This window comes from Neoarius graeffei, chromosome 1 (genome assembly GCF_027579695.1).
Source record: "Neoarius graeffei isolate fNeoGra1 chromosome 1, fNeoGra1.pri, whole genome shotgun sequence".
In the NCBI taxonomy this organism is placed as follows: Eukaryota; Metazoa; Chordata; class Actinopteri; order Siluriformes; family Ariidae; genus Neoarius; species Neoarius graeffei.
The window spans coordinates 80,058,307-80,085,559 of record NC_083569.1 but is presented as its reverse complement, the minus strand read 5'-3'; the positions used below and the strand labels follow the sequence as shown (position 1 = coordinate 80,085,559).

Genomic DNA, 27,253 nt, shown 5'->3' with positions numbered 1-27,253 from the left:
TACGACAAGGGTACGTGCCTTAGAGAGTTCGCACCGGGAGATAAAGTACTCGTACTGTTGCCCACATCGAGCTCTAAATTAGTCGCCAAGTGGCAAGGACCCTTCGAGGTCACACGGTGAGTCGGGGACATCGACTATGAGGTGAGGCGGACGGACAGGGGTGGGGCGCTACAGATTTACCACCTCAATCTACTCAAACTCTGGAATGAGGAGGTCCCCGTAGCGTTGGTGTCGGTGGTTCCGGAGAAGGCGGAGCTGGGGCCGGAGGTTCAAAAAGGCGCATTGACATCGCATACCTTTCCGGTCCCCTGTGGAGACCACCGCTCCCTGACCCAACTCGCGGAGGTCGCCCAGTTGCAGACCAAGTTTTCAGATGTGTTCTTGCCCCTGCCCGGCCGCACCAACCTCATAGAGCACCACATTGAGACGCCCCCGGGGGTGGTAGAGCGTAGCCGCCCTTACAGGCTACCCGAACACAAGAAAAAAGTGGTTCGGGAAGAACTCGAGGCCATGCTCGAAATGGGCATCATCGAGGAGTCCCACAGTTACTAGAGCAGCCCGGTGGTCTTGGTACCCAAGGCCGACGGGTTGGTACGGTTCTGTGTGGACTATAGAAAAGTCAACGCGGTGTCTAAATTCGATGCGTACCCAATGCCTCGTATTGATGAGTTGCTCGATTGACTAGGGACTGCTCGCTTTTATTCAACACTGGATTTAACGAAGGGATATTGGCAGATCCCCTTGACTCCACTATCCCGAAAAAAAACAGCCTTTTCCACACCGTTCGGTTTACACCAATTTGTCACACTTCCATTCGGGTGGTTTGGGGCGCCCGCTACGTTTCAGCGGCTGATGGACAGGGTCCTCCGCCCCCACGCCACCTATGCGGCCGCCTACCTCAATGACATTATCATCTATAGTAATGACTGGCCGAGGCATCTAGAACATCTGAGGGCCATCCTTAGGTTGCTGAGACGAGCGGGTCTCACAGCCAACCCGAAGAAGTGTGCGATTGGGCAGGTGGAAGTATGGTATCTGGGCTTCCACTTGGGCAACGGGCAGGTGTGCCCCCAAATTAACAAGACAGCAGCAATTGCGGCCTGCCTGAGGTCCAAGACCAAAAAGTGGGTGAGACAGTTCCTGGGGCTGGCTGGCTATTATCGGAGGTTTATACCTAATTATTCGGACGTCACCAGCCCGCTGACTGATCTCACTAAAAAGGGGGCACTGGATCTGGTCCAGTGGACGGAGCAATGCCAGCTGGCTTTTTCTGAGGTAAAGGCCGCACTGTGTGGGGGGCCACTTTTACACTCCCCTGACTTTTGTCTCCCCTTTATATTACAGACCGATGCGTTGGACAGAGGGCTGGGGGCGGTTTTGTCCCAGGAGGTGGAGGGAGAGGACCGCCCAGTCCTATACATCAGTAGGAAGCTGTTGGTGCATGAGGGGCACTATAGCACCATAGAAAAAGAATGTCTAGCAATCAAGTGGGTGGTCCTCGCCCTCCGTTACTACCTGCTGGGGCGCCCTTTCACCCTCTGTTTGGATCACGTGCCCCTCCAGTGGCTCCACCGCATGAAGGATGCCAACGCACGGATCACTCGTTGGTATCTGGCACTCCAACCCTTTAATTTCAAGGTGGTCCACAGGCCAGGGGCGCAGATGGTCGTGGCAGACTTCCTCTCCCGTCAGGGGGGGGAAGTCGGCTGCAGGCTGGATGGCTGCCCAGCCTGAGTCGGGTGGTGGGGGTATGTGGCAGTGGGGGCGTGGTCAAGTGCCGGTCTGTGACAGGAGGGCGGAGTCAGGAAGGTAAGTGGCAGAATCACTACACCTGATGTCAATTAACCTGTGTTTGTGTGTGTCTTCCCAGTGACCGTGCCCTATATAAGGAGGGAGAGCAGAGAGCAGAGGAGCTCATCCCCGAACCAGATGCCGGTTGTGTGTGTCTGTGTTAGCCACTAATGTTTCACTGAAAAGTGTGGCAATAAAAGCTGTGTTTTGCAAACCTGATCTCTGTCCTGCCATCCTCTGTGCTCCACCCTTCATTAGATCTGTTACACACATACACACATATATATATATATATATATATATATATATATATATATATATATATATATATATATATATATAAAAAATCTCTGGGTGATATTATTCATAAGCATGGTATTAATTTCCACTGTTATGCTGATGACACACCGTTGTATGTTTCTGCAAAGCCAGAGACACCAGCTTAATAAAATTGAGGAGTGTGTAAAGGACATTAGACACTGGATGCTCATTAACTTCCTTTGATTTAACTCTAACAAGACAGAAATACTTTAACTAGGACCACGTGAAGCTAGAAGTAGGTTTTCTGATTACATAGTAACTCTGGATAGCCTTTCTGTTTGTTCGCATGCAGCAGTAAAAGACCTTGGTGTGATCATTGACTCCAGTCTTTCCTTTGAAACTCATCTTGATAACATTACCCAGATAGCTTTCTTTCATATCAGAAATATTGCTAAGATAAGAAATATAAGGTCACTACATGATGCAGAAAAACTAGTTTATGCTTTTGTTACCTCTAGGTTGGATAATTGTAATGCCTTACTGTCTGGATGTTCCAATAAATGCATAAACAAGCTTCAGTTACTTCAAAACGCAGCAGCAAGTGTCCTTATTTGAACAAGAAGATATGACCACAATCACCCCGATCTTATCCACATTGCATTGGCTCCCAATCAAATTCTGCATTGATTATAAAACATTACTATTGACCTTTAAAGCACTAAATGGTCTTGCACTACAGTACCTGTGCGAACTTCTGGTCCTTTATGAGCCATGACACCTACTTAAATCAAAAAGTGCAAGCTAACTGTTGCTACCTCAGATAGTGGTCTACATCAGGGGTCAGAGGCTTTTCTTTCCAAGCCCCACAGTTATGAAATAGCCTTCCAAGTAGTGTTCGGGACTCAGACATTGTCTCAGGTGTTTAAGTCTAGGCTGAAAACATATCTGTGACAGATCTTGATGTGGGTGGAGCACAGAAGCATGGCAGGCGAGTGTTGATGTTCACACACACACACACACACACACACACAATTTTTAACTATTTTGTTCAGCTTTCCAGCTTTATCATTCACCCATACACGCACGCTAGAGAGGAGAAGAGGCGTAGCCGAGCTGTGGCCTGTCTCTAGCCGTCTTTGCTATCCAGTCACCACTGTTTATGATATCTTCTGCTAGCCATTGCGTGTGGACTGGAGCCGGATAGAAAGCTGTTTCCCTTGGATATGAGGACAGGTCACCCGCCATCACCTGGCTTGGCTTGAGGAGCACTTGAGTATCAAAACTATATATTTTTTTATAGAGCTCTATAGTGTTTTTTGGGGGGGTACCCAATTTTATTTTTTTCTTCGCTGGGATTATTTTTTTTATTTTCCTGACTGAGTAATATCAGACTGTGGATTACAACATTCGGAGGAGAGATTTAAGTGTTCATTATCCAAGAACAAAAAGGCTGATTTAATTTTGATAAACACTGAAACAGAAGAGACATTTCACAGGAACTCTGGGTTGATATTACAGCTATATTGCTGTCCTTTTATTTATGTTGCCTGATTAGGTCAAATTATTCATACTGAAGCTGAAGAGAATTTATTTTTATATTATATATTTTTTTATTTTTATTTGAAATCTGAAGTGGTTGTGTCATTACAATAAAAGAAACACTGATTTAGAGGAAGGGGTACGTTCCAGTCCAACTATTTTTCTTTGGACTATGGTAGCAAACTACTTCCAGACCCAAAATAAATTCCTGTCAAGTATAAGTTAAAGCTGGTCTCATCTCTGTTATTTCTGCTAAGGAGGGACAAATTTAGTTACATGTGCACGTGTGTAAAATTCACCAGGGTAACACTGAGCTTTTGTTACGGGAAGTAAAACTGAATATCAATGTCAGGAAGTGGGAGATAGAGTGCAGAAGGGAGAATGATCCAGACTCTCTCTCTTTTTAGTGATGAAATATTTCTGGTCTGAGCTGTCAGCCTATTGATTCAGATTGCATTTAGTAGCAGCTAAGGCTAATGCTAATCTAGGGAGAACCTATTTGTGAGTGTAATTGTAGTCTTAAGAATACAAAAATACTGATCCTAAGGTCAGCACTTTAATGTCCGTTTACATCACTATATGATAGCCTAGACACGAATCAATGTGGTTCATCAATAAATGTTAGAACTGAGTAGATATTCTATGGCTTGCACTCTGCAGGCTGTGTAACACTCTTGCTGGAGGAAAACAGATTGCATATTTCTGATTCTGCTAAATTGGCTTTCTAACTGGCATCAGACACCTATGCCTATGAGGCCAAGCATGCATGGCTGCTGCTTGATAAGGCGCAGCTTGTGGCTATGCTTTATCAACTTCTGTGTATGAATGGCTCTCATACACAACCTTCATCTTTCCATGTAAATCTCTCTCTCTCTCTCTCTCTCTCTCACACACACACCTCAGTAGCACCTCTCTGTCTGTTACCATTATGAGTCATACTAGACAGTAATGTGTGTGTGTGTGTGTGTGTGTGTGTGTGTGTGTGTGTGCGCATAATGTGAGAGTGAGTGAGTGGAAAGACAATAGCACACTAACAGCTCGATTCATCTTCAAGGCCTTTTGGCCTATATATGTTACACAAAAATGGTTGATTTCTCAAGAACTCATGGAAAGGAGAATAAGCAAGCGTTAACAGCCACTGAACTCCTTTGGTGATGGAAAAACCTCTGGTGAAGATCATCATCTCAGGAATATCATGTCCACATACCATCTCATCTCATCTCATTATCTCTAGCCGCTTTATCCTTCTACAGGGTCGCAGGCAAGCTGGAGCCTATCCCAGCTGACTACGGGCGAAAGGCGGGGTACACCCTGGACAAGTCGCCAGGTCATCACAGGGCAGCCACATACCAATTAAAAATATATGCTTTGTATATGTATTACTTCCTCATAATGCAAACTGCTATGTATATAGAATAACGTTATACTACTGTATTGTTTTAGCAGTAGGAGGGCATTCTCATGCTGTTCCTGTCACTTTTAATTAAAACATTTCCATGCAATGTTGCTTATAAATAATTCCTTGCATGTTATGCATCTATCATTTTTATTTTCTTTGTTTAGCAAAACCGTGGTGAAAGTGAGAGAAATGCATGAGTATAAGCCGAGTCAGAGCTATTATTTATACTTGATGAATACATTTTAATAGGGCTACATAGTATCAGGAGCACTGATCTCAAACTTTTAATTACATTTTGAGAAACAATGAATACCTGCCAGTCATCAGCAATGACTCTAGTATAGTGAAAAAAGTTTTCTAGCGTTACAGCATGGAAGGATGAAAAATGTAATAAAATGGTTAAACATAATATGGAACATTTTGAATAGTCAGTATCCCCACACACACACACACTCACCTGCTAGCACCCCGAGACTTGATCCCAGCAGTGCATGAAAGGCCAGGACTGGAGAGTATAGCAGAACAGCTACAAGAATGACTATGGATGACCCAAGAGCATCACAAGCATAGACCTGCCCCACTCCCAACAGTGCACCCTGCATGAGCTAACAGAAAATGCAGATATGCACAGTCATATACCACAGAGCAGAGACAAAATCTACCCCCACACACACACCAAAACAAGAAAACCTACTTGTATTTAGAGTTCCCATTCAACAGCATTTTGTCACATGGAAGTATGGTGTCTTGCAAAAGTATTCATCCCCCGTAGGGTTTGTCCTGTTTTTTTGCATTACAAGATAGAATTAAAATGGATTTTTGGAGGGTTAGCACCATTTGATTTACAGAACGTGCCTACCACTTTAAAAGTGCAAATTGTTGTTTTACTGTGAGACAAACAATAATTGAGATGAAAAAACAGAAATCTGGAGTGTGCATAGGTATTCACCCCCTTTCATATGAAACCCCTAAATAAGACCTGGTCCAACCAATTCCCTTCATAAGTCACAATTACTTGATTAAGCGTCACCTGTGTGCAATCAAAGTGTCACATGATCCGTCACATGATGTCTGTATAAAATCAACCTGTTCTGGAAGGACCCTGACTGTGTCAGAGTGCAGGCACTTATGGATGTACGTATGTGCAGGGGATAGCAGGGAGCAAACTGGAAATGAAGCCAAATTGCAAGACAAGAAGCATAGTCAAGCAAGGGTTGGTCGGTCGGCAAACAGGGCAATAGAGACAAGACAGGTAACGTAAATAGAGTTAGCGAGGATCAGAAATACTAGAGTCAGGCAGACATTGAAAGGCTTGGTATGGACTGGAGAAACACAGAACAATACTTCTAACTGAAGGTGTGTGAGTGAGCAGCTTAAGTAGCGTAGCTGATGAGTTTGTGAATTGTAGTTCTAAGTGTCCATGTTTGTAGTTTGGCCCATGCTCTTGTTCTCAATGGCTTTACTGACAGAACCCCCCCAAGGAGCTCCCTCTGGGAGCTAACTTCTTCCTGGGGCACCCTCTTCCCCTAGGTGCAGGTTTGTCAGGATGTTATGTATGAAACTCCTGTTTGAGCAAAGGATCCAGAATGTCCTTGGCTCCCACCCAGCTTTGTTCCTCAGGTCCATAACCTTCCCAGTCTACCAGGTATTCAACTTGACTTCTTCTGTGTCTGGAATCAAGTATTCTGTTCACGTGGTAGATGGGCTCACCTTCTAGGTTGAGTGCTGGGTATTCCTGGACTGGGGCATTCTCAGCGAGAGGGCCCGGAATTGCAAGATTCAAACTGGAAACATGGAATGTGGGGGGAAGTTCTAATCTGTATGAAACATCTTAAATGCACCATAGTACTTTAAATGGTCCGATGTAATGTGGCTGTAATTTCCAACAAGTATTGGGTTCCCTAAGGTTTCTTGTAGACACCCATACTCTGTCGCCAAGAGAGAAATCTGGATTGTTACCTCTGTGTTTGTCTGCATATTCCTTGTATTTGGCGTTAACGGTTTCTACGTTTCTACGGATGTACCTTCTCCCATATGATTTAGCTATGAGAGAACCAGTCCGCCACTGCTTGTACTTGTGCTGGTGTGTCATCCCAGGGAAATGGGGTGGTTGGTAGCCAAGTATGCACTGAAAAGGTGTTAGTTGCATCCTGGAGTGTTTGAGTGAGTTTTGTGCATATTTGGCCCATGGGAGAAATTGGGACCAGTCCCCTGGTTCCTCATACAGAAGATTCTCAAAAAGCATCCAATCTCTTGGTTGGACCATTCCACTTGACCATTGGATTGTGGGTGGTAACCAGATGTGAGACTCACAGACACTAATTGTTCCATAAAGCAGGACCAAAAACACAAGATAAACTGGGGACCCCAGTTGCTGACTATGTCCTCAGGGATGCCAAAGTACCTGAATACCTGTTGGAAGAGCAGTTCAGCTGTTTGGAATGCCGTGGGGATGCCAGGTAATGGGATGAGTTTCAGGGTCTTGGAGAATCTGTCAATAGTTACCATGATGGTGGTGTTGCCTTGGGGGGAGGTCTATAATAAAGTCAATGGCTAGATGGGACCAGGGTCTTTGAGTATCAGGAGAGGACACAGTTTGCCAGCAGGAGGGGTTCTGGGCAGAGGCGTTGCCAGGATGTCATGCTTGGGTGGGCATTTGGTTTATTTGGGGGGCAACAAATTACATTTCTTATTGTAGTGTATGTGTATGTATGTGTGTATAAGTCCCCCATTTTCGTGATCAGACGTGTTTCCCATGATTAATTCAGATGGGTATGAGCAAATTAATAGGACAAAGATTTCCTAAATGATAGTTGCTGGTGATTGGTTGAAGCAAAGTGGATAAAATAACATAATGGTGGGAAATCTGCACTGCTTGGAAGAGGTTTTGTTTATTGCTCTTGTGACATTTGCTACTTTTTATCATCATCGTCCTCACCATCATCATCTGCTTGACCCCAGGGAGTTGGGTAGCCCCACTGGGCTCTGAATCTGCTACAAATCCAGTAATGCAATTTGAACTATAAGATGTTTTGATTGAACTAGGTTTTGATTCCAGTAATTATCACCTACTAATGCTTCCAATTTCACAAATGGCCATTTTTAGTTCTTTACAAGAACAAAAATCTTTTGAAACTCTATTTTGCGTAATAATTTGGAACAGTCCATTTTTAGTTTTTTTTTTATTTAAAAAAATACAGTTAGCATTGGAAGGTTCGTTCAAAAACAGTTGATTTGTACACTGACGGTTGATGACTTGAAAATTAGGACGATTGTCATTTCTATTGACTCTTCAGGAAAATCAGTGAAAAAAGTCATTTGCATAATAATTTGGAATGTAGTGTAAGTTGAGATCCATACTCACACATAAACATTCAGAGGGTCAAACATGAAAAAAACAGACACATGAAAAAAAGGTTGGGCTTCATTATGCACCATATCTGCATCTAGTGATAAAAGGAAAGGACCTGTCATTACATGGACTTGTGTGATTAATAGAAGCAATGGAACATTTTTATATCAATATTTTTTCCCTTTTTTATGAATACAAACAGAACTTATAGGCTGCAATATAGGTGTATTAAAGAACTATACCTACTAGAGAACAAGAATAGTGGAAAATTGCTCTCAGTCTAGTTAGATAAGTGATCAGTTTCTAGTGTATAACCTGGAATATCTACAGTATTAGTCTGCGGTTAGATTTGGAAAATTCTAAAACAAATTCATTCATATCCAAATTCTTTGTTATTTGTTTTTCATGTGCCAGAATGACTAAATGTGTCTTGCTTGAATGCAGCATTGTTCTTTGGAGAGGTGTGAGAATGCGAGTCAGAGTAGAAAAAGAGCTTTCACATGCAGCTGATGACACACCAATGATGAGTGCGGTGACATACAGTTTATGCAGCATGGGGAAGGCCTCCTTGTACTGCTGGATGCATTTGCACACTTCAGAAAGGTTAGCATCTGTGCTTAGATTATTGACTAACAGTGTTTTTGCCACAGCAATTTCATTTTGTAAGCCCACATCATTAAGTTCCTGGCCTGCAAGCACTTGAAGTGGCTGTAGGAGAGAGGGGTCAAGAAAAGACACAGATTTGGGCAGGAGGAATGATGTCACCTTCATTAAGTCAACATTTTTTTGACAGAACCTTGTCTCCATTTCCACAATAGCTCTGTCAAGAATGTTGTTCATAGCCCTTTTAAATGCCTGATTAGGAGCACTTGCTAGGTTGTTGGAGTCACCATGCCCTATATTTGACAAAATAATGCTACCATCAAGCTGGGAGTTAACTGTCCGTCTCCTTTTAGGTGGATTAGGAGTGCTTCCACAGTGAGAGAAATGCTCCTCCCAGAAGGAGTCGCAACGTAACTCCTTCAGTGTACTCAGTGAGGCTGCCACCACCTCTCCTGCAGTGCATAAATCTACTGTTTGTGACTGGAGAATTGAATTGGCTGGCTTCAGCGCACCAAGCACACGAAGGAGAAATCTACCAGTGTCAAAGAAGTTCAGGCAGTTCAGCTGGGTCAGAAGACCACACGCTTCTGTACAGAGGTCAAAAGGAGCAGTGTTATCGTCTGCTACCTCAGACAGAAGCTGCCTGATGGCATCCTCATTGTCAACAATTGATTTTGTGACATCATGATGACTGGTCCATCGGATTTCAAGGAGTCTTTTCAGTGTGGGGGTGTCATATCTATGTACAACATAATGTCTGTGACAAAATGTGTTCATTGCACCAGACCAGTCAAAGAACTTCTTTGCTAGAGGCTCAGACTGCATTGCATGTACCACTGCCAGATGTAGTTGGTGATTGTAACAGTGGACATAAGGGATGTCTTTGCCAACTTTGCTCTGTAGCAAGGCCTGGACACCACCCCTCACTCCTGACATAACAGAAGCACCATCATAGCATTGGGAGACCAAATTATTTGCACTGTAACCCAGATCAGACAAATGTGAAAGGATTTGATTGCACATATATTCAGCATTAAGCTGGTCCAATTCAACTAAGCCAATTAAATGTTCTTTTCCTTTCTTTTTTTTTCTTTCGATTACGTTCATTATGTCTTATATTAAATATAGTTAGTTTTTTTTTTCTTTTTTATCAGACATCTAATTTTTGGGTTTGTTTACCTGACATGTTTCGACGTACAACTTCCGTCTTCCTCAGAGTGTCACCGGATGTTATTGGTGACGCATCTTTTATCAGCTGCTGTTTCTGAAGGCGTGGCCTTCCTGTCTGATTTGACAGGTCGGTCACGCCTTATACTGTCTGTTCGTCCCCTGCAAGATGTCACTCCAGGTATGGGAGAGCATGTATGCTCCCTCATCCCGGTTGATGGTCCTCGGGCTTCGCTTACGGATCTCTATGGCCTCCCTGATCCAGCGCTGATGTTTGTTATCTTCTGTGCAGATGACTCTGGCATTCCCCCAGTCCATAATGTGATTTTCCCTTTTGCAATGATCTGTAATAGCTGACTTATAATTTTCCTGTTGTGCCTTTTCTTTAATTGTTCGGGTTTGTCTTGTAGCTGTCTCCTTTTCGCACTCTTTCTTATGTTCATTTTTTCTTGTGTTGAAACTCCTTCCTGTCTCCCCAATATAAGTTTTATTGCATAATTTACATGGAATCTCATATATGGTGTTGCATCTGTTGTCCGGATGTATTCTGTCTTTGGGATGAACCAGGATCTGACGGAGTGTTGTGTGTGGTTTGACAGGTGTGTTAATGTTGTGTTTCCTCATTACTCTTTGAATGCGTTCAGTTATTCCCCTGATGTATGGTAATGTAACTACTCCCATGTGTTCTTGTTTGTTAGTTTGTTTTTTCTCTTTCTTCTGTGTTTTGTTGTTCTTAACCTGTTCCGCCCCTTTGGATATTGCCCATTGTGGATATTGACATGCCTTCAGTGCGTGTTGTATATGTTGTTCCTCCTGTTCTTTGTCCTGTGGATCTGTAATTATTGCTGTGCGTTCATGTAATGTTCTAACTACGGATATATTTTGTGCATTATGGGGTGTTCGGAAGTCCAGTTTAAATATTGGTCGGTATGTGTGGGTTTTCTGTGTACTTTTATTTTGATGTCCCCATCTTCTGTGTGACACTCTGAGGAAGACGGAAGTTGTACGTCGAAACATGTCAGGTAAACAAACCCAAAAATTAGATGTCTGATAAAAAAGAAAAAAAAAAAAACTAACCAATTAAATGTTCCTCTGGAATGGAATTCCGGACAAATCAAATTATTATTGACAGGTTCTCAATGTTACAGCGGTCCCTGGTGCCATCACACTTGATGCTCATGCCAGGGGTGTCAGCCTCATCATATTTCCTTTTGATTTCTTTTAGAACCATTTTTGCCAGAGTTTCAATTATCTCGTTTTGGATGGTGTTAGATGTGTATTTAGCATTTTCGGGGATGCATTTTGCGATATCCTTCAGTTTTTGATCTTTGAGGAGTGTATACTCGAACAGCCGGATTAACCCTCATCCTACCATGCTATTTTACACCTTAATCTTACCATGTGGGGTCCGTTTGGACCCCAATACTTTTCTTTAAGATTAAAGCTTATAAAGACAAAATCACCAGATAAGTTTTGTTCAGAACATCTTGTATTAATAACAGCAATACACTAAAGGGCCCAAGGCATAAAGAACACACTTAACCTTCATCCTACCAGCCAATTTTACATACACAAACTACCAAGCGGGGTCCGTATGGACCCCAGGAGGGAATACCTTGAAATCTATGCAGTAAGAACTAATTCAATGCAGCAAACAGACATAACTTTATTGAAGAACAAAATCCACTATGGCTGAATATCAATGATGTATTATAAATGCAATAACATTGCAATAATATTGCAATAACTAGCATACATGTAGCAAATTATAGCGCCACAAAAAAATTTGGCATTATATACATGATTTTTGCAGCTCATGCAGCTGTAAAACATTCTGGATTACAACTTAGGTCTTTTCTTACAGAATTTAAAACAAAAAAGTAATTGTAAAATAATTTAGGGCTTTTGTTTTGCAGCCTGTGTTTATTGCAGCATTGGGGTCCACATGGACCCCAAGAAAGAATGCCTTGGTAGTTTCATTATGGAACATAAAAGAAATAAAAGAAGTTAACTTTCAGTGTGCTATTCAATTATAAAATGAAAGACAGATAAACTTTACTCTGGGGTCCGGTTGGACCCCAGTAACAAATTAATTATACCTTCACAATGCAAAAAGCTGATCTTCCGGTGCTTTAGTGTTTTAATTAAGACATAAATTCCTACAAATTCATAAAACGGTGAGGCAGTATGTCACATATTTTTAAAATGGCAAACAAACATATAGGTGCGGGGTCCAGATGGACCCCACTTGGTAGGATGAAGGTTAAAAGCCCTTCCTCATTCTCAGCCCCGTGAGTGTGCCCCCAAAAAGCCAGTTCATTTACTGCGAGGAATTGTATGACTTCACCTACACTTTTCACATACTATCTGTTCTTTTCAATCTGAGTTTGACCGAGAAGGTGAACGATACTTTCTCCTGTCTCTCCACAGCGTTGACACTCCTGCCAGGCGGACATCGCCCTAATGTGCACAAGGCTGGAAGCGTGCTTGTTAAAGCCACCATCTTTTTCCAGAGCCTTTTTCCAATTAGTGTACCCACGTTTGGTGAATATGTTGTCCGAATTTAAACTAAATTTGCGACAGGCAAAACAAAAGCTGGCATCTTGCAAGACTGAATATTCCAACCATGGCCGTGACTGAAACCAGCCTGCACTAAATGACCGGTAGGTTTGGCCAAAAAGGCGTTTTGGATAAATTTTTAGAATGGGCTGAGATGGGCTATCCGTGTTTAAATCAAGGGGAACAGAAGACTGTATGCCTGTAACGTTTGTGCAGAGCAATGCATCTTTATCAGTAATATCTGTTGTAGCAGAGGTGCTAGCGTCAACGGGAACAGAGACATGTACGATGTTAGCATCCACCGACAAAGATGCAGCGCTTAGCACGGTGTTGAGGCAACTTTGGTTGAGGGCAGAGGTGCTGGGCTGAGAAACGTCCTCAGTATCGGAGGAAGTGCTGGGCACGGGGGGTGAGGGTGTCTGCTTTTTAATGAGAAACCTATGCATGACTATCAGAAGGGAAAGTAAGCAATGTATTACTGTTAAGTATTAACTCGGAATCTACAGTACTGCCGTACACATTGACTTTGCTACTACCGCATGTGCGTAGAGCGAGCACTCACGCAGCTTTTTTATATATAGGGTGGGCAGGGCACCCCCCCTCCCCTTCCCTTTCGAAATGGCCAATGAGAAAGCAGTAGAGTGCAAAATGGATTTAAAGGAGAACACAAGACGCCACCTCCAAGCAAAATCGCGCATATTGTGATGATATTCACAGGCGTTTTTTATAGGATGGGCAACCAATTTATCAGGGTGGGCAAGGCTTATCTCAGGGTGGGCACTGCCCACCCCTGCCCCCCCCGTAGACATGCCCCCGGTTCTGGGATCCTTTGCTTGGGCACACTCAGAGCAGGAAATGATGAACTGATTAATTTCTGTGAGCATGTTCTCTCACCAGTACTTGTTCTTAAGCATCTGATGTGTTCATTGGCTGCCAGGATGTCCTGTGGCAGGAGATGTGTGAGCCCAAGTGATGAGTTGACCTTGGAGATGTTTTGGGACATAAAGGAGACCAAGCGGAAGATTGATGGGGCTTGTCCATGGTTGGGAGTTCTTTATTTCCTGGTCCAGGTCCCAAATGATGGATTGGACAAAGCAGTTGGATGGAAGAATGGGGTGAGAATCAGAATCTTGATGTGATGAGTCGAAGGTATGGGATAGGGCATCTACTTTGGTATTTTTTAAGCCAGGGCAGAACAAGATAGTGAAATTAAAATGAGTGAATAAGAATGCCCATCTGGCTTGATGTGGGTTCAACCTCTTTGCTTTCTTAAGATATTCGAGGTTCTTATGCTCTCTCAGAATCAAGAAAGGATGCATGGCTCCCTCCAGCCAGTGTCTCCACTCCTCAAGGGCTAGTTTAATGGCAAGTAGTTCTCTGTTCCCAATGTCATAATTCCTTTCTGCAGAGGTGAGTTTTTTTGAGAAGAAAGCCACTGGGTGAAGCTTGTGTTTCTCACTGAAGCACTGAGACAAGTGTAGAGACAGCCACTGTCCCGTCTAGAACTACAAATCCCATCAACTAACTTCCGTGATGACCTACATAACGGCTGGGTGGGATCACCTACGTCACTTCCTCCATGATCCTATAAGTGACCCGGTCACACTCAAACTCGCTCTCTCTCGCTGTGGACTTTGCATCATACAGACATATAGAGACACCCCCCGCTCACTGGACCGTCCAAAATCACGACTTCTGCCTGGTAAGAAAGAAGACTCAACGCGCTTTCGCATATACCACTGGCCATGGTAAAAAGTACCTAAGTTGCGTCGTCTCACTCAATCGAGTTACAACCGGTTTATTTGTTTATTATAAGTAACGTTATGACTGCAGCCCAAGCAGTTAATTAAAAGTTAGAAGCGACCGGATTCCTTCTGACTTAATCGCTGTGAACATTGTTTGATCAGAGACTTATCCTCATGAACGACGAAGGTCAGACCAAGGAAACCTCTGCGCTTTTAGAGGAGCGACCCACGAGCTTCTGTGAACCCCGCAAAACTTCGGGACATCTCTGCATATCCTGCATAGAAGCAAGATACTAGAAGTAAGGCTGGCATTTGGGCAACTAGTCTTAGGAATTAGCTTTATGAAGTAGTGTGAATTTAAACTCAGAAACTGTTTAATTGTGCACACTGATCATTGTGTTCTACAATTGTTCTCTCCCCGTTGTTTAATAGATAGGCTGTTGCATGCTCTTTGCTATCTTCTCTAACATCCTTTAATTTCATTATTACACACATTTTGACCTCATCAAGATTTCAGTGAATTTGGTAATGTTATAAGTTAGTGGGTTAGAAACCACGAGGTGATATTCCTTTGTCTCAAGAAACCACGAGGTGATATTCCTTTGTCTCAAGAAGACCACGAGGTGATTCACCTCCCCCCAACACCTTAGATAACATTCCAATCTCCGATTGATTTACACATTCTGTCCACACACCTCCCGCATGCATATTCAAACTCTCTCTCCCCCTTTCTGCCTCACACTCCTCCCTTCTCACAGTGCGCAGCCACGTACGGGACACACCCTAAGAGCTCAGTCGCTCGCTTCACAGCAAGGAGACTCTCTCTCTCTCTCTCACACACACACATACACACACACACCCTCACTCTCCCTCTCTCTCACACACACACCCTCCCTCTCCCTCTCATACACACACACACACACATACACACACCCTCACTCTCCCTCTCTCTCACACACACACCCTCACTCTCCCTCTCATTCACACACACACACACACACACACACACACACCCTCTCTCTCACACCCACACACCCACTCTCCCTCTCCCTCACACACACCCACTCTCCCTCTCCCTCTCTCTCACACACACACACACACACACACACACACACACACACACACACACTGTTTTGCTGCTGACCATATTGAATGTATTCAACTGCCATTACCCATTTAGCATCTTTGTTATAATAAATTCAATCATTCTGTTAAACTGTGCTTGTCTGTTTTGCTACTATATCCTTGAAGTCACACAATCTCAAAGAACTCCAAATTGCTTTCACCCAAGTGTATATGAATACTATTGGCTGTAGTGTCTATGTAATACGGTAAGTAATACATTATTGCTGCATTGGTAGTGATCATAATAATTTGGAATATACCATAATTTAGCTGTTTGGTAATTTATTATTAAACACCAAAATTAAAGGTATCATTAATGAGACTGATTTAATGAGACTGATCACTTAAGACCAATTGCACCCACACAAGATTCCTCCTACTCCAGAATCAGAAGCGTCGACCTCAACTGTGAATGGCTTGGTCAGATCAGGGTGCTGTAGAACTGGAGCAGAGGTAAAGGCATGCTTGAGTTGGTTGAAGGCTTCTTCTGCTGAAGGATTCCACTGAAGATACTTGGGTCCCTTCTTGAGCAGGGCCATTAGAGGAGCGGTAATCATGCTGAAGCCTCCAATGAAATGATAAAAGTTGGCAAAGCCTAAGAAATGCTGAAGGTCCTTTATAGATGTGGGTGCTGGCCAGGATATGATGACTGATACCTTGGCAGAATCCATGCTGACTACTTCTGCACTAATGTAGCCCAAAAAGGAGACTCAACTTTGATGAAATTCACATTTCTCTGCCTTCACATAGAGATGATTAGCCAGCAGGCGTTGGGGGACAGCTCGGACATATTCTAGGTGGCTTTTCTCATTGGAAGAGTAAATCAGGATGTCGTTGATATAGACAATCACGAACTTGCCTAGCACATCCCTTAGCATGTCCTTGATCAAGCACTGGAACATGTTAGGCACCGAAGAAAGTCCATAGGGCATTACCATGAACTCAACATGGCCGGCGGTTGTGTTGAAGGCGGTCTTCCATTCATCACCTTTCTTTATTCTGATGAGGTTGTAGGCACTATGTAGGTTGAGCTTTGAGAAGATCTTGGTGGATTTAAGCTGTTCTAGAGCTGAAGGAACAAGAGGAAGAGGATAGGGATATCTGCCAGAGACTTGGTTCCTCTGTAGTCTATGCATGGCTGGAGACCACCACCTTGTTTGTCCACAAAGTAAAAGCCTGCTGATGCAGGAGACTTTGAAGGATGGATGTAACCCTGTTTGAGGGCCTCTTGGATATATTCCTCCATGGCAGAGTGTTCCTTCTGAGAAAGGGGATACATGCAACCAGGTGGAGTTGACATGCCTGGTAGAAGATCGATGGCGCAGTCATAAGGTCGATGTGGTGGTAGCCCGCAGGCCTTCCCTTTGCTAAAAACTTCTTTCAAGTCCATATAGCACTCAGGAACACTCCATGGAATCTGGTTGTGGCCTCTCAGAGGTGGAGGAGAGACTGATTTGGGGACGCGAGAGACCATTCTGAAAGCAGGTGGATGACTACTGGAGAATCTTTGTTCTGCCAAGAGATAAGTGGATCATGAAGCTGTAACCAGAGGTAACCAAGAATTATGTCATGATTAACAGTGGTGGTCATGTAGAGGGAGATGAGTTCTGAGTGGAGTGCTCCCACCTGAATATAAATGGGAGTGGTGTGAGTAGCGACAAGACCATCACCTATTGGTCCCCCATCAATGGTTCTGATGCTGAGTGGATTTTGCAGAGGGGTTGTGGGAAGGTTGAACTTCGGGATGATTGTGCTGTTGAAGTAGTTCCCCTCTGCCCCCGAGTCAACAAGAGAAGACAGAACATGCGTGGAGGATGCCAATTTTAACACTGGAACTTTAAAAGACTTAGCATTGAATTTTTTCACTGGACTCACCGTGTGAGCTGGATTTTCAGCTGGGCTGGTGCAAGACAGATGGATGGGGCACTGGTTGATATGATGCTCGGAACTCCCACAGTACAAGCAAAGACCCTCCTTCCTCTGCCTTTCATGTTCAGCACATTTCAAACTGGAGTGAAAAACCTCCATGGGTGTAGCGTCCTCAGAGGGTTGAACTGATTTGGAGTTCTCTTTGATCAAGGGTCGGTGGGGCAATAAATTGTCTAGTCATATTTCTAGGTCAATGAGGGAGTCCAATGCTAGTTGCTCATCTCTACAAGCCAGTTCACTGAATTTCTGGATGAAGACCTTGGTGAAACACAGCTTTTAGTGCTGGATCTTTCCATCTGCTGGCTGCCGCTAGTGTTCTGAAGTCCAGGGTGTATTCAATGACTCCTCGGGATCCCTGTGAGATTGTGAGTAGACTTTCACTGACTTCAATTCCCTCAGGTTCATGGTCGAACACTCTCTTGAACAACTTGAGGAAATGTTCATATGAAGTCATGTGCTCACTGCCATTTTTTCAAACGGTGCTCACCCATTGTAACACTTTGCCAGTGAAGAATGACAGAAATTTAGTGATCTTGTGTTCATCAGAGAGATTAGGCATAGTGGAGAAGTACATGGAGCACTGAAATAAGAATCCCTTACAAGCAAGAGCATTCCCAGCATATTTCTCTGGAATGGGAAGTTGCAAAGCAGGACTAGGAGAAGCCTCAGGACGCATTAGGAAAGCCTGCAACATCACAGTTGCGAGCTGCGTCATTTAGGTGTTGAGGTCTGCAAGCATCTGTTGATGTTCTCCTAGAAGTCATCCTCGAGTGTTCAGAGCAGTTTGCTTCGCCTCTCCTGCTACATCCATGATAGGCGAAGTATCCTGTCAGAGTGCAGGCACTTATGGGTGTATTTGCAGGGGAGAGTGGGGAGTAAACTGGAAACAAAGCCAAATTACAAGACAAGAAGCATAGTCAGAAAGCAGGCAAGGGTCAGTCGATCGGCAAACAGGGCAATAGAGGCAAGACAGGTAACGCAAACAAAGAGAGATAGCAAGGGTCAGAAATATTAAAGCAAGGCAGAGATTGAAAGGCTTGGTATGGACTGGAGAAAAACAGAATGATACTTCTAACTGAAGGTGTGTGAGTGAGAGGCTTAAGTAGCGTGGCTGATGAGGTTGTGAATGAATAACAGCTGATTTCAATAAGCTGGTGACGGGGGTGCTGTGCTCTCTAGGAGTTGTAGTTCTGAGTGTCCATGTTTGTAGTTTGGCTTGTGCTGTCATTCTCAATGGCTTTACTGACACTCTGCAACACTACTAAGCAAGCAACATGAAAACCAAAGAGCATCAAAGACAAAGTTGTGAAGTGTGGATCAGGGTTTGGTTATAAAAAATATCCCAAACTTTGAATATCCCACAGAGCACCATTAAATCCATTATAGCAAAATGGAGAAAAAAGCATGCTACCATTACGAACCTGACAAGAGAAGGCCACCCACCAAAACTCACAGATGAGGCAAGGAGGGCATCAATCAGAGATGCAACAAAGACACCAAAGATAATACTGAAGGAGCTGTAAAGGTCCACAGTGGAGATGGGAGTGTCTGTCCACAGGACTACTTTAAGCTATCCGCTCCACAGAATGGGGCTTTGTGGAAGAGTGGCCAGAAAAAAAAGTAATTGCTGAAGAAAACACATTTGGAGTTTGCCTAACTGCATGTGGCAGACTCACCAAACACATGGAAGAAGATTCTCTGGTCAAATGAGACTAAAATTTATCTTTTTGGCCATCATGGGAAATGCCATGTGTGGCGCAAACCCAACACCCTGAGAACACCATTCCTATAGTGAAGCATGGTGGTGGCAGCATCATGCTGTGGGGATGTTTTTCATTTGCAGGGAGAGGAAAGCTTATCAGGACTGAAGGAAAGATGGATGGCACTAAATACAGGGCAATTCTGGAGGAAAACCTGTTTGAGTCAGCCAGAGGTTTGAGACTGGGATGACGGTTCACATTCCAGCAGGACAATGACTTTAAGCATACTGCAAAAGTGACACTGGAGTGATGTAAAGGGAAACATTTAAATGTCTTGGAATGGCCTAGTCAAAGCCCAGACCTCAATCCAACTGAGAATCTGTGGTGTAACTTGAAGATTGCTATACACCAATGCAACCCATCTAACTTGAAGGAGTTGGAGCAGTTTTGCCTTGAGGAATGGGCAAAATATCCCAGTGGCTAGATGTGCTAAGCTAACAGAGACATACCCCAAGAGACGTGCAGCTGGAATTGTAGCAAAAGGTGGCTCTACACAGTGTTTACTTTTTGAGGGGGTGAATACCTATGCACACTCCAGATTTCTGTTTTTTTTCATCTTAATTATTACTTTTTTGTGTCACAATAAAACAACAATTTTCATCTTTAAATTTGTAGGCATGTTGTGTAAATCAAATGTTGCTACCCCCCCCCCCCCCAAAAAAAAAAAAATCCATTTTAATTCCAGCTTGTAATGCAACAAAACAAGACAAATACAAAAGGGGGATGAATACTTTTGCAAGACACTATAGGTTTCATTGTTGTCACGTCTGAAAAACACCTGATATCAAGTAATGTAATATGGCCTTCTCTGCCTCATGGCTTTCATCAGTGGTCGAGTTTTCAACTGATTAAATAAAATTCTTCATATTATACACAGACCTTTGGACTTTACTGTTGCCCCATTTGAGAACAGTTAATGCACTAAATAATGCACTAACTGTATAATTTTCACTGTAATTTCATCTCATCTCATTATCTCTAGCCGCTTTATCCTTCTACAGGGTCGCAGGCAAGCTGGAGCCTATCCCAGCTGACTACGGGCGAAAGGCGGGGTACACCCTGGACAAGTCGCCAGGTCATCACAGGGCTGACACATAGACATAGACAACCATTCACACTCACATTCACACCTACGGTCAATTTAGAGTCACCAGTTAACCTAACCTGCATGTCTTTGGACTGTGGGGGAAACCGGAGCACCCGGTGGAAACCCACGCGGACACGGGGAGAACATGCAAACTCCACACAGAAAGGCCCTCGCCGGCCCCGGGGCTCGAACCCAGGACCTTCTTGCTGTGAGGCGACAGCGCTAACCACTACACCACCATGCCGCCACTGTAATTTGTATTGTAAATAAATTTAATTAATTAATGTTAACAGATGTTCAGATAGTATACTAACTCTGTACAAGTCTGAAATGAAAAGAGGAAAGATTTGTGGTAAATGAATGGAATGTTGGAACATTTTTTCATTTATAAGTTTCAACACATTTTCTAACATTGTGCCATGAAAAAGTTTTGTGCTAATGCATGAATAAAGTATATATAAAATAAATAATGTGATGTCATAGCTTGATTTACAATGTACAGAATGAGAAATGCATTTCACTGCCAGTGAGAGTTACAGAAGTGAGTGGGAGAGCTCTGGAAATTTCCATTCGCCCAATCGGCTATTCATGATACAGAGCTATAAAAGGGCTATAGCCGTAAAAAAGTTACGACTCTTTCTTGCTCCCTCTCTCCTCACACCCGTCCTCCACTGCTCACTCTCTCTTAGCACTAGTTGTCTCCATGGAGATGTTCCGGATGCACTGGAAGCTGTTAAGCTGTATTTTGATGAGGCCTGAAAGGACTGACACGGGGTGCAACTGCATCAAGGAGGCAAAAAATAAAATCACAGAGATAACCTGACACAACACAGATTAGCATGGAGGCAATGTGGACATAGGTTCTTTGAAATTCAGACTAGCATGGTGGAGGTAGAATACTGGTACACTATGAATTATAAATAGACTCTTCTTTTTTTGTTTTTCACACCCATACATGTTGAGACTTGTGCACTTCTGAATAGAGAGAGCAACAGATTTTTTCTAGGACTAGTAAAGTAAAAAATAAAAACATAAAAAAGGACACTAGCAGTGTGATGATAGCAGTATGTGAATATACACAGTATATTAATGTAAAATCTAAAATAGTTACAGTATATTATTAATTTTGTGCATATTATGGTTTCAGTCAGCACATGGTACAATGGGTAGCATTGCTGCCTCACAGCTCCATAATCTCTGATTTGATTCTGAGTTCGGGTTTCTGTGTAGAGTTTCACATGTTCTCACCACTTCCCAAAAACATGCCAGTCAGTGGGTTGGTTATTCTAAATTGCCCCATTCTACTCTGTTCACCTTCCATACTCTGTGCACTATCTGTCCCATTTAGTCTCTTCTGCTTTCCATTTTCCTTATATACTAGTGCATCTCAAAAAATTAGAATACCATGAAAAAGTTCCTTTTTTCATAATTTAATTCAAAAAGGTAAACTTTCATATATTCTATATTCATTACATGTAAAGTGAAATATTTAAAGCCTTTTTTGTTTTAATTTTGATGATTATGGCTTATAGCTCATGAAAATCATAAATCCAGTATCTCAAATTATTAGAATATTCCCTAAGATCAATCAAAAAAAGGATTTACAATACAGAAATGTCCAACTTTTGAAAAGTATATTCATTTATACACTCAATACATGGTTGGGGCTCCTTTACCATGAATTACTGTATCAAAGCGTTGTGGCATGGAGGTGATGAGTCTGTGGTACTGCTGAGGTGTTATTGAAGCCCAGGTTGCTTTGATAGTGGCCTTCAGCGTATCTGTATTTTTGGGTCGGGTGTTTCTCATCTTCCTCTTGACAATACCCCATAGATTCTCTATGGGGTTCAGGTCAGGCAAGTTGGCTGGCCAATCAAACACAGTGATATCATGGTCAGCAAACCATTTGGTAGTAGTTTTGGCACTGTGGGTAGGTGCTAAGTCCTGCTGGAAAAGGAAATCAGCCTCTCCAAAAAGCTCGTCAGCAGATAGAAGCATGAAGTGCTCTAAAATCTCCTGGTAGATGGCTGTGTTGACTTTGGACTTGATAAAATACAGTGGACCAACACCAGCAGATGACATGGCACCCCAAATCATCACAGACTGTGGAAACTTCACACTGGGTTTCAAACACCTTGGATTCTGTGCCTCTTCACTCTTCTTCCAGACTCTAGAACCGTGATTTCCAAATTAAATGCAAATTGTACTTTCATCTGAAAAGAGGACTTTGGACCACTGAGCAACAGTCCATTTCTTTCTCTCCTTAGCCCAGATAAGACACTTCTGACATCGTCTCTGGCTCAGGAGTAGCTTGATATTAGGAATGCGAAAGTTGTAGCCCCTTTCTTGAAGATGTCTGTTCGTGATGGGTCTTGATACACTGACACCAGCCTCAGTCCACTCCTTGTGAAGCTCTCCCAAGTTCTTGAATCAACTTTTCTTGACAATCTTCTCAAGACTGCGGCCATCCCTGTTGCTTGTGCACCTTTTCCAGCCACCCTTTTCAGCAATGACCTTTTGTGGCTTACCCTCCTTGTGGAGGGCATCAGTGATCATCTTCTGGACAACAGTCAAGTCAGCAGTCTTCCCCATGATTGTGGTTGTGTGTACTGAACTAGACCGAGAGATACACTGTGTTCATACTGTTTTACTCAAACTCGAAATGAAATATTCTAATATTTTGAGATGTTTTTTTTAATGTTTTTGTACTGTATACCATAATGATTAAAATTAAAATAGAAAAATGCTTGAAACATTTTAGTTTATGTGTAATGAGTCTATAATATATAACATTTTCACTTTCTTAAATAACTGATGGAAAATATTGAACTTTTTTGAGATGCACTAGTAATAGTGTGTGTGTACTGTATATATAGAAAATCCCAGCTGTCATATCCTGCCACCAAAATCTCAAACTGCATCCAGTTTTTCAGTAATGTCACACAAACTTGCTGATTCAGACACACTTGGGCCTCTTACAGATTTTACATGAACAAAACTTCACAGTGGAGATAAACACTACAACAGTTAACAGGGAAGCTATGTTGGACAACCATAATCCATGTTTACCATATCATAGTTTGATACTATGTATGTATGTTTTATTTTTAAATGAAACAGTTTTGGTATGAAAATAAATGCAGCACTGCAGACAAATTTCTTACTGCTATCACTGATAGCCATGTTTTTTTTCCCATTTATTATCTGCTAAAAGCTGGTTATGGACTGGTTAGTGTAAAAAATTTCCATTACTCCACACATCTTTTTGTATCACATCTCTAAATAGTGAATCATCCAGGTCTGAGCAACATTTCTCAGTATGAATACAATTATGTATACTTAAAAATGGTCTAGAATAGTACAAAACATGCATAGATCTAGTATTCTCAAATGAGCACATTGATGTTCTAACCTGGGGTATGTTGAGGTTCGTGCTGTTGATGCTCTGTGTTGCCACCTGAGGTAGGACTGGATGGTTGGGGTAGTAGGGGTTCTCAATACCGGTGCAGGCCAAATACAGCAGCAGGACAGTGTTGAAGGGGAACACACTTACAGGTAAATTCCATCTGTCTAACACAGCAGTCAAGCCACTGTGTACTAATGTACTGAGAGAGAGAGAGAGAGAGAGAGAGGTATAGGACCATCACAGACAGGCCCGCCGACAGGGGGGGACAAACGGGTATGTTGTCCTGGGCCCAGGAATGGGGGGGCCCAGAACTGGGCTCTCATGAAGTTGCGATTATCTTATTTCATTTCAAAATGTGTTGATTTGGGGGAGAAATGTGCTATATTTGCATTCAATAAATGATTTCTAGATCTTTTGCCTTTATTGTCTTTGAAAAAGGCGTCAAGAACCCCCTACCACCCCTAATGCAAAAATGGTTTGGTCTGACTCTTTCAGCCCGTCCCTTGTGTGTGTGTGTGAGAGAGCGAGCAGCCCCTCCCCCAACCTGCGCGCTGCGAGCAGAGTGTCACAGGATTTTCTCAGTGTGCTCCCTCCAAACAACGGGGATTTACACGAAAACGGAAGGAGATATTCACAAATTTCTTTCACAGTGAGCGCCACAAGGCTCTCCTGAACACACTGATGTAATTTTTTTGTCTGTAGTGTAAAAAAAATGAGGTCACTAGAGCGAGTTAAAAACGAGTGACTTTTCTGCCAAGTTTATAATGGGAGTCTATGTGGCTGCGCGCCTGCCCTCTCCTCACTTTCAGGCTTCTCATTCAAAAACTGTAAATCCTATTGTGTAGGTAGACACAATTTGTGAATCAAGACAAGTGTGGCTACTACTTTTGAGAAAATTATGTGTGTGGAGTGAAAATTGGGGCTGAGAACACAGTTTAAATGAGAAAGTTTGAGCTATTTTTCCAAGCTCTCTACAGTCTAACTTAACGAGCTCCACTGGTGTGTAACGCAATAGACACCCATTATAAAGTCTGACTTTCTCAGGCTTTATAAGGGGGAGGGGGGTGGAGACGCAGGGGGTGGGAGCATGGCGAGGGCGGGCGTGTTTCTTTTCAAAATATGGCTTGCGGGAACCGTGATTCCAAAATCTCGTACTCCACCTTTAAGGGGAAAAAAACAACATCGTTCGATCATAGCCCTTCGACAATCAGCGTGCGTGCCATTTGCCAACATGCACAAGTCAGGAGCACAGAAAATAAAAGAGAAAAAGAGAGGAAGAAACCAAGAGACTCAGGGGCTCACTGCATAAATATTTTAAAAAAGATTCAGATGATGCAGCAGGTACTAGCAAAGGCAGTGGGGCAGCTGAGCCAGGTAAGACACAGCCAACTTTTTCCAGCCCCATAAAGTAACCCCAACCAAGGCACGCGTGGCATGCAATTCATGTTACAAACGAGGGGAGAGCAAGTCACACTGAACACCATATCAAACGCACAGGGCATTGAATCATTTCATAACCACAACGGCTTAATAACATTGTGTTTCATATATCTGATTGAAGCTATGAATATTCACATTAGCCCGCAATCATATCCCACCGTTTCTCGAGCGGTGTGTTCTTTTCTGCTTTTCACACTGGACAGTACGCACGCACAGTATACTATGTTCGCCCCCAGCCCTGCCCGAAATCCCCCGTCCATCGCTGCTCCTTCAAGAGCACCCCAATCGTGTGAGTAGAGACTGGGATAAAAGAGGTGTGTGTGTGTGGGGGGGGTTTGTTGGCCCCGGGGGGGGGGGGGGGGGGGGGGGTTGTTAGGGGGGGCCCATTCAGAGCATTTTGTCCTGGGCCCAGCCAAAGCTGTCAGCGGCCCTGATCACAGACTCTGTGTATGTGTGTACATATGTGTGCATGTAGGCATCTTACGTTGTGGCTCCAGCGAGACTTGCAGGCAGCAGTAGCCACCAGTACCAGTCTCCTGCACTGCTGGACACACTGATCAATAAGGCCACCAGCATCCCATTATAACCATGTTCACCACTGGAAACAGCTGCTCTGTGGCACATTGAACACACCCACACCATGAAAATGTCTCACTATTTCATCAAACAGAGAGTGTGTGTGTGTGTGTGTGTGTGTGCGCGCGCACGCGCATGCGTGCACAAAGTCTGTGGTTTTCCCTCACCGTTCCTCTCCAATGAGGATTGCCATGACTGTGGAGGAGAGGAGTCCTACACCTCCCAGCAGGGCCTGCCAAGGACTGGCAATTGACAGAGCAGTAAGAATCAGAGCTCCACTCAAAGGGTTATTTAGCATGATCACACCAGAGACTCCCCGCAATAACCACTCCAGCAGCTGCATGAGGAAAGCCTGATCTTTCATAGACAGAGACAGAAAAGCAGTGGAGTGCAAGGGTTTGCTTCAATCATAATATTTTTAATGGGAAAAGTTGAAATGCACATCTATTTTACAATCTACCCTATCATTTCAAATTATTCTGAGATGTTAGACGGGAAAAAATAAGAAAGCTATAACTTTCTCCATCTCCAGCCTCATTTGAAAAAAGGCAGAAAATGATGATGTACAGTTTATTGTAAAATATTTGCATCACAGATTTTCTTGAGTAATAGCTTTATATCTACTTTTTGACTTTTGATTTTCAGAATAATAATGAAACATCTCTGAAACATACCACACTAAATACCTGTATACACCCACTTTTTGGGTGGCAAACCACTAGTTCATATGCTCATCTGGTCCACTCATCAATACTAAATGTTTTCTCCACAAATTTCCTCAGATTAATTATATCTTTGGTGTATACAGTGGTGCTTGAAAGTTTGTGAACCCTTTAGAATTTTCTCTATTTCTACATACATATGACCTAAAACATCATCAGATTTTCACACAAGTCCTAAAAGTAGATAAAGAGAACCCAGTTAAACAAATGAGACAAAAATATTATACTTGGTCACTTATTTATTGAGGAAAATTATCCAATATTACATATCTGTGAGTGGTAAAAGTATGTTTGCTTTCAGTATCTGGTGTGACCCCCTTGTGCAGCAATAACTGCAACTAAACATTTCCGATAACTGTTGATCAGTCTTGCACACCAGCTTGGAGGAATTTCAGCCCATTCCTCTGTACAGATTAGCTTCAGCTCTGGGATGTTGGTGAGTTTCCTCACATGAACTGTTTGCTTCAGGTCCTTCCACAACATTTCAACTGGATTAAGGTCAGGACTTTGACTTGGCCATTCCAAAACATTAAGTTTATTCTTCTTTAACCATTCTTTGGTAGAACGATTTGTGCACTTAGGGTCATTGTCTTGCTGCATTACCCACCTTCTCTTGAGATTCAGTTCATGGACAGATGCCTGACATTTTCCTTTAGAATTTGCTGGTATAATTCAGAATTCATTGTTCCATCAATGATGGCAAGCCATCCTGGCCCAGATGCAGCAAAACAGGCCCAATCCATGATACTACCACCACAATGTTTCACGCATGGGATAAGGTTCTTATGGTGG

At 43.0% G+C, this 27,253-nt stretch overlaps 1 protein-coding gene across 1 annotated transcript in view; it reads right to left on the bottom strand.

The window, feature by feature from the left end:
• Positions 1-27,253, bottom strand: part of si:dkey-183c6.7 (urea transporter 2) — a 63,384-nt gene that overhangs the window by 27,617 nt on the left and 8,514 nt on the right. Inside the window, exons 2-5 of the mRNA XM_060933956.1 lie at positions 25,907-26,096; positions 25,648-25,776; positions 23,730-23,922; positions 5,448-5,595 (exon numbers count right to left, since the gene is read on the bottom strand). Coding sequence (XP_060789939.1) covers positions 5,448-5,595; positions 23,730-23,922; positions 25,648-25,776; positions 25,907-26,096 — 660 coding nt within the window. The remainder of the gene's footprint in view (positions 1-5,447; positions 5,596-23,729; positions 23,923-25,647; positions 25,777-25,906; positions 26,097-27,253) is intronic.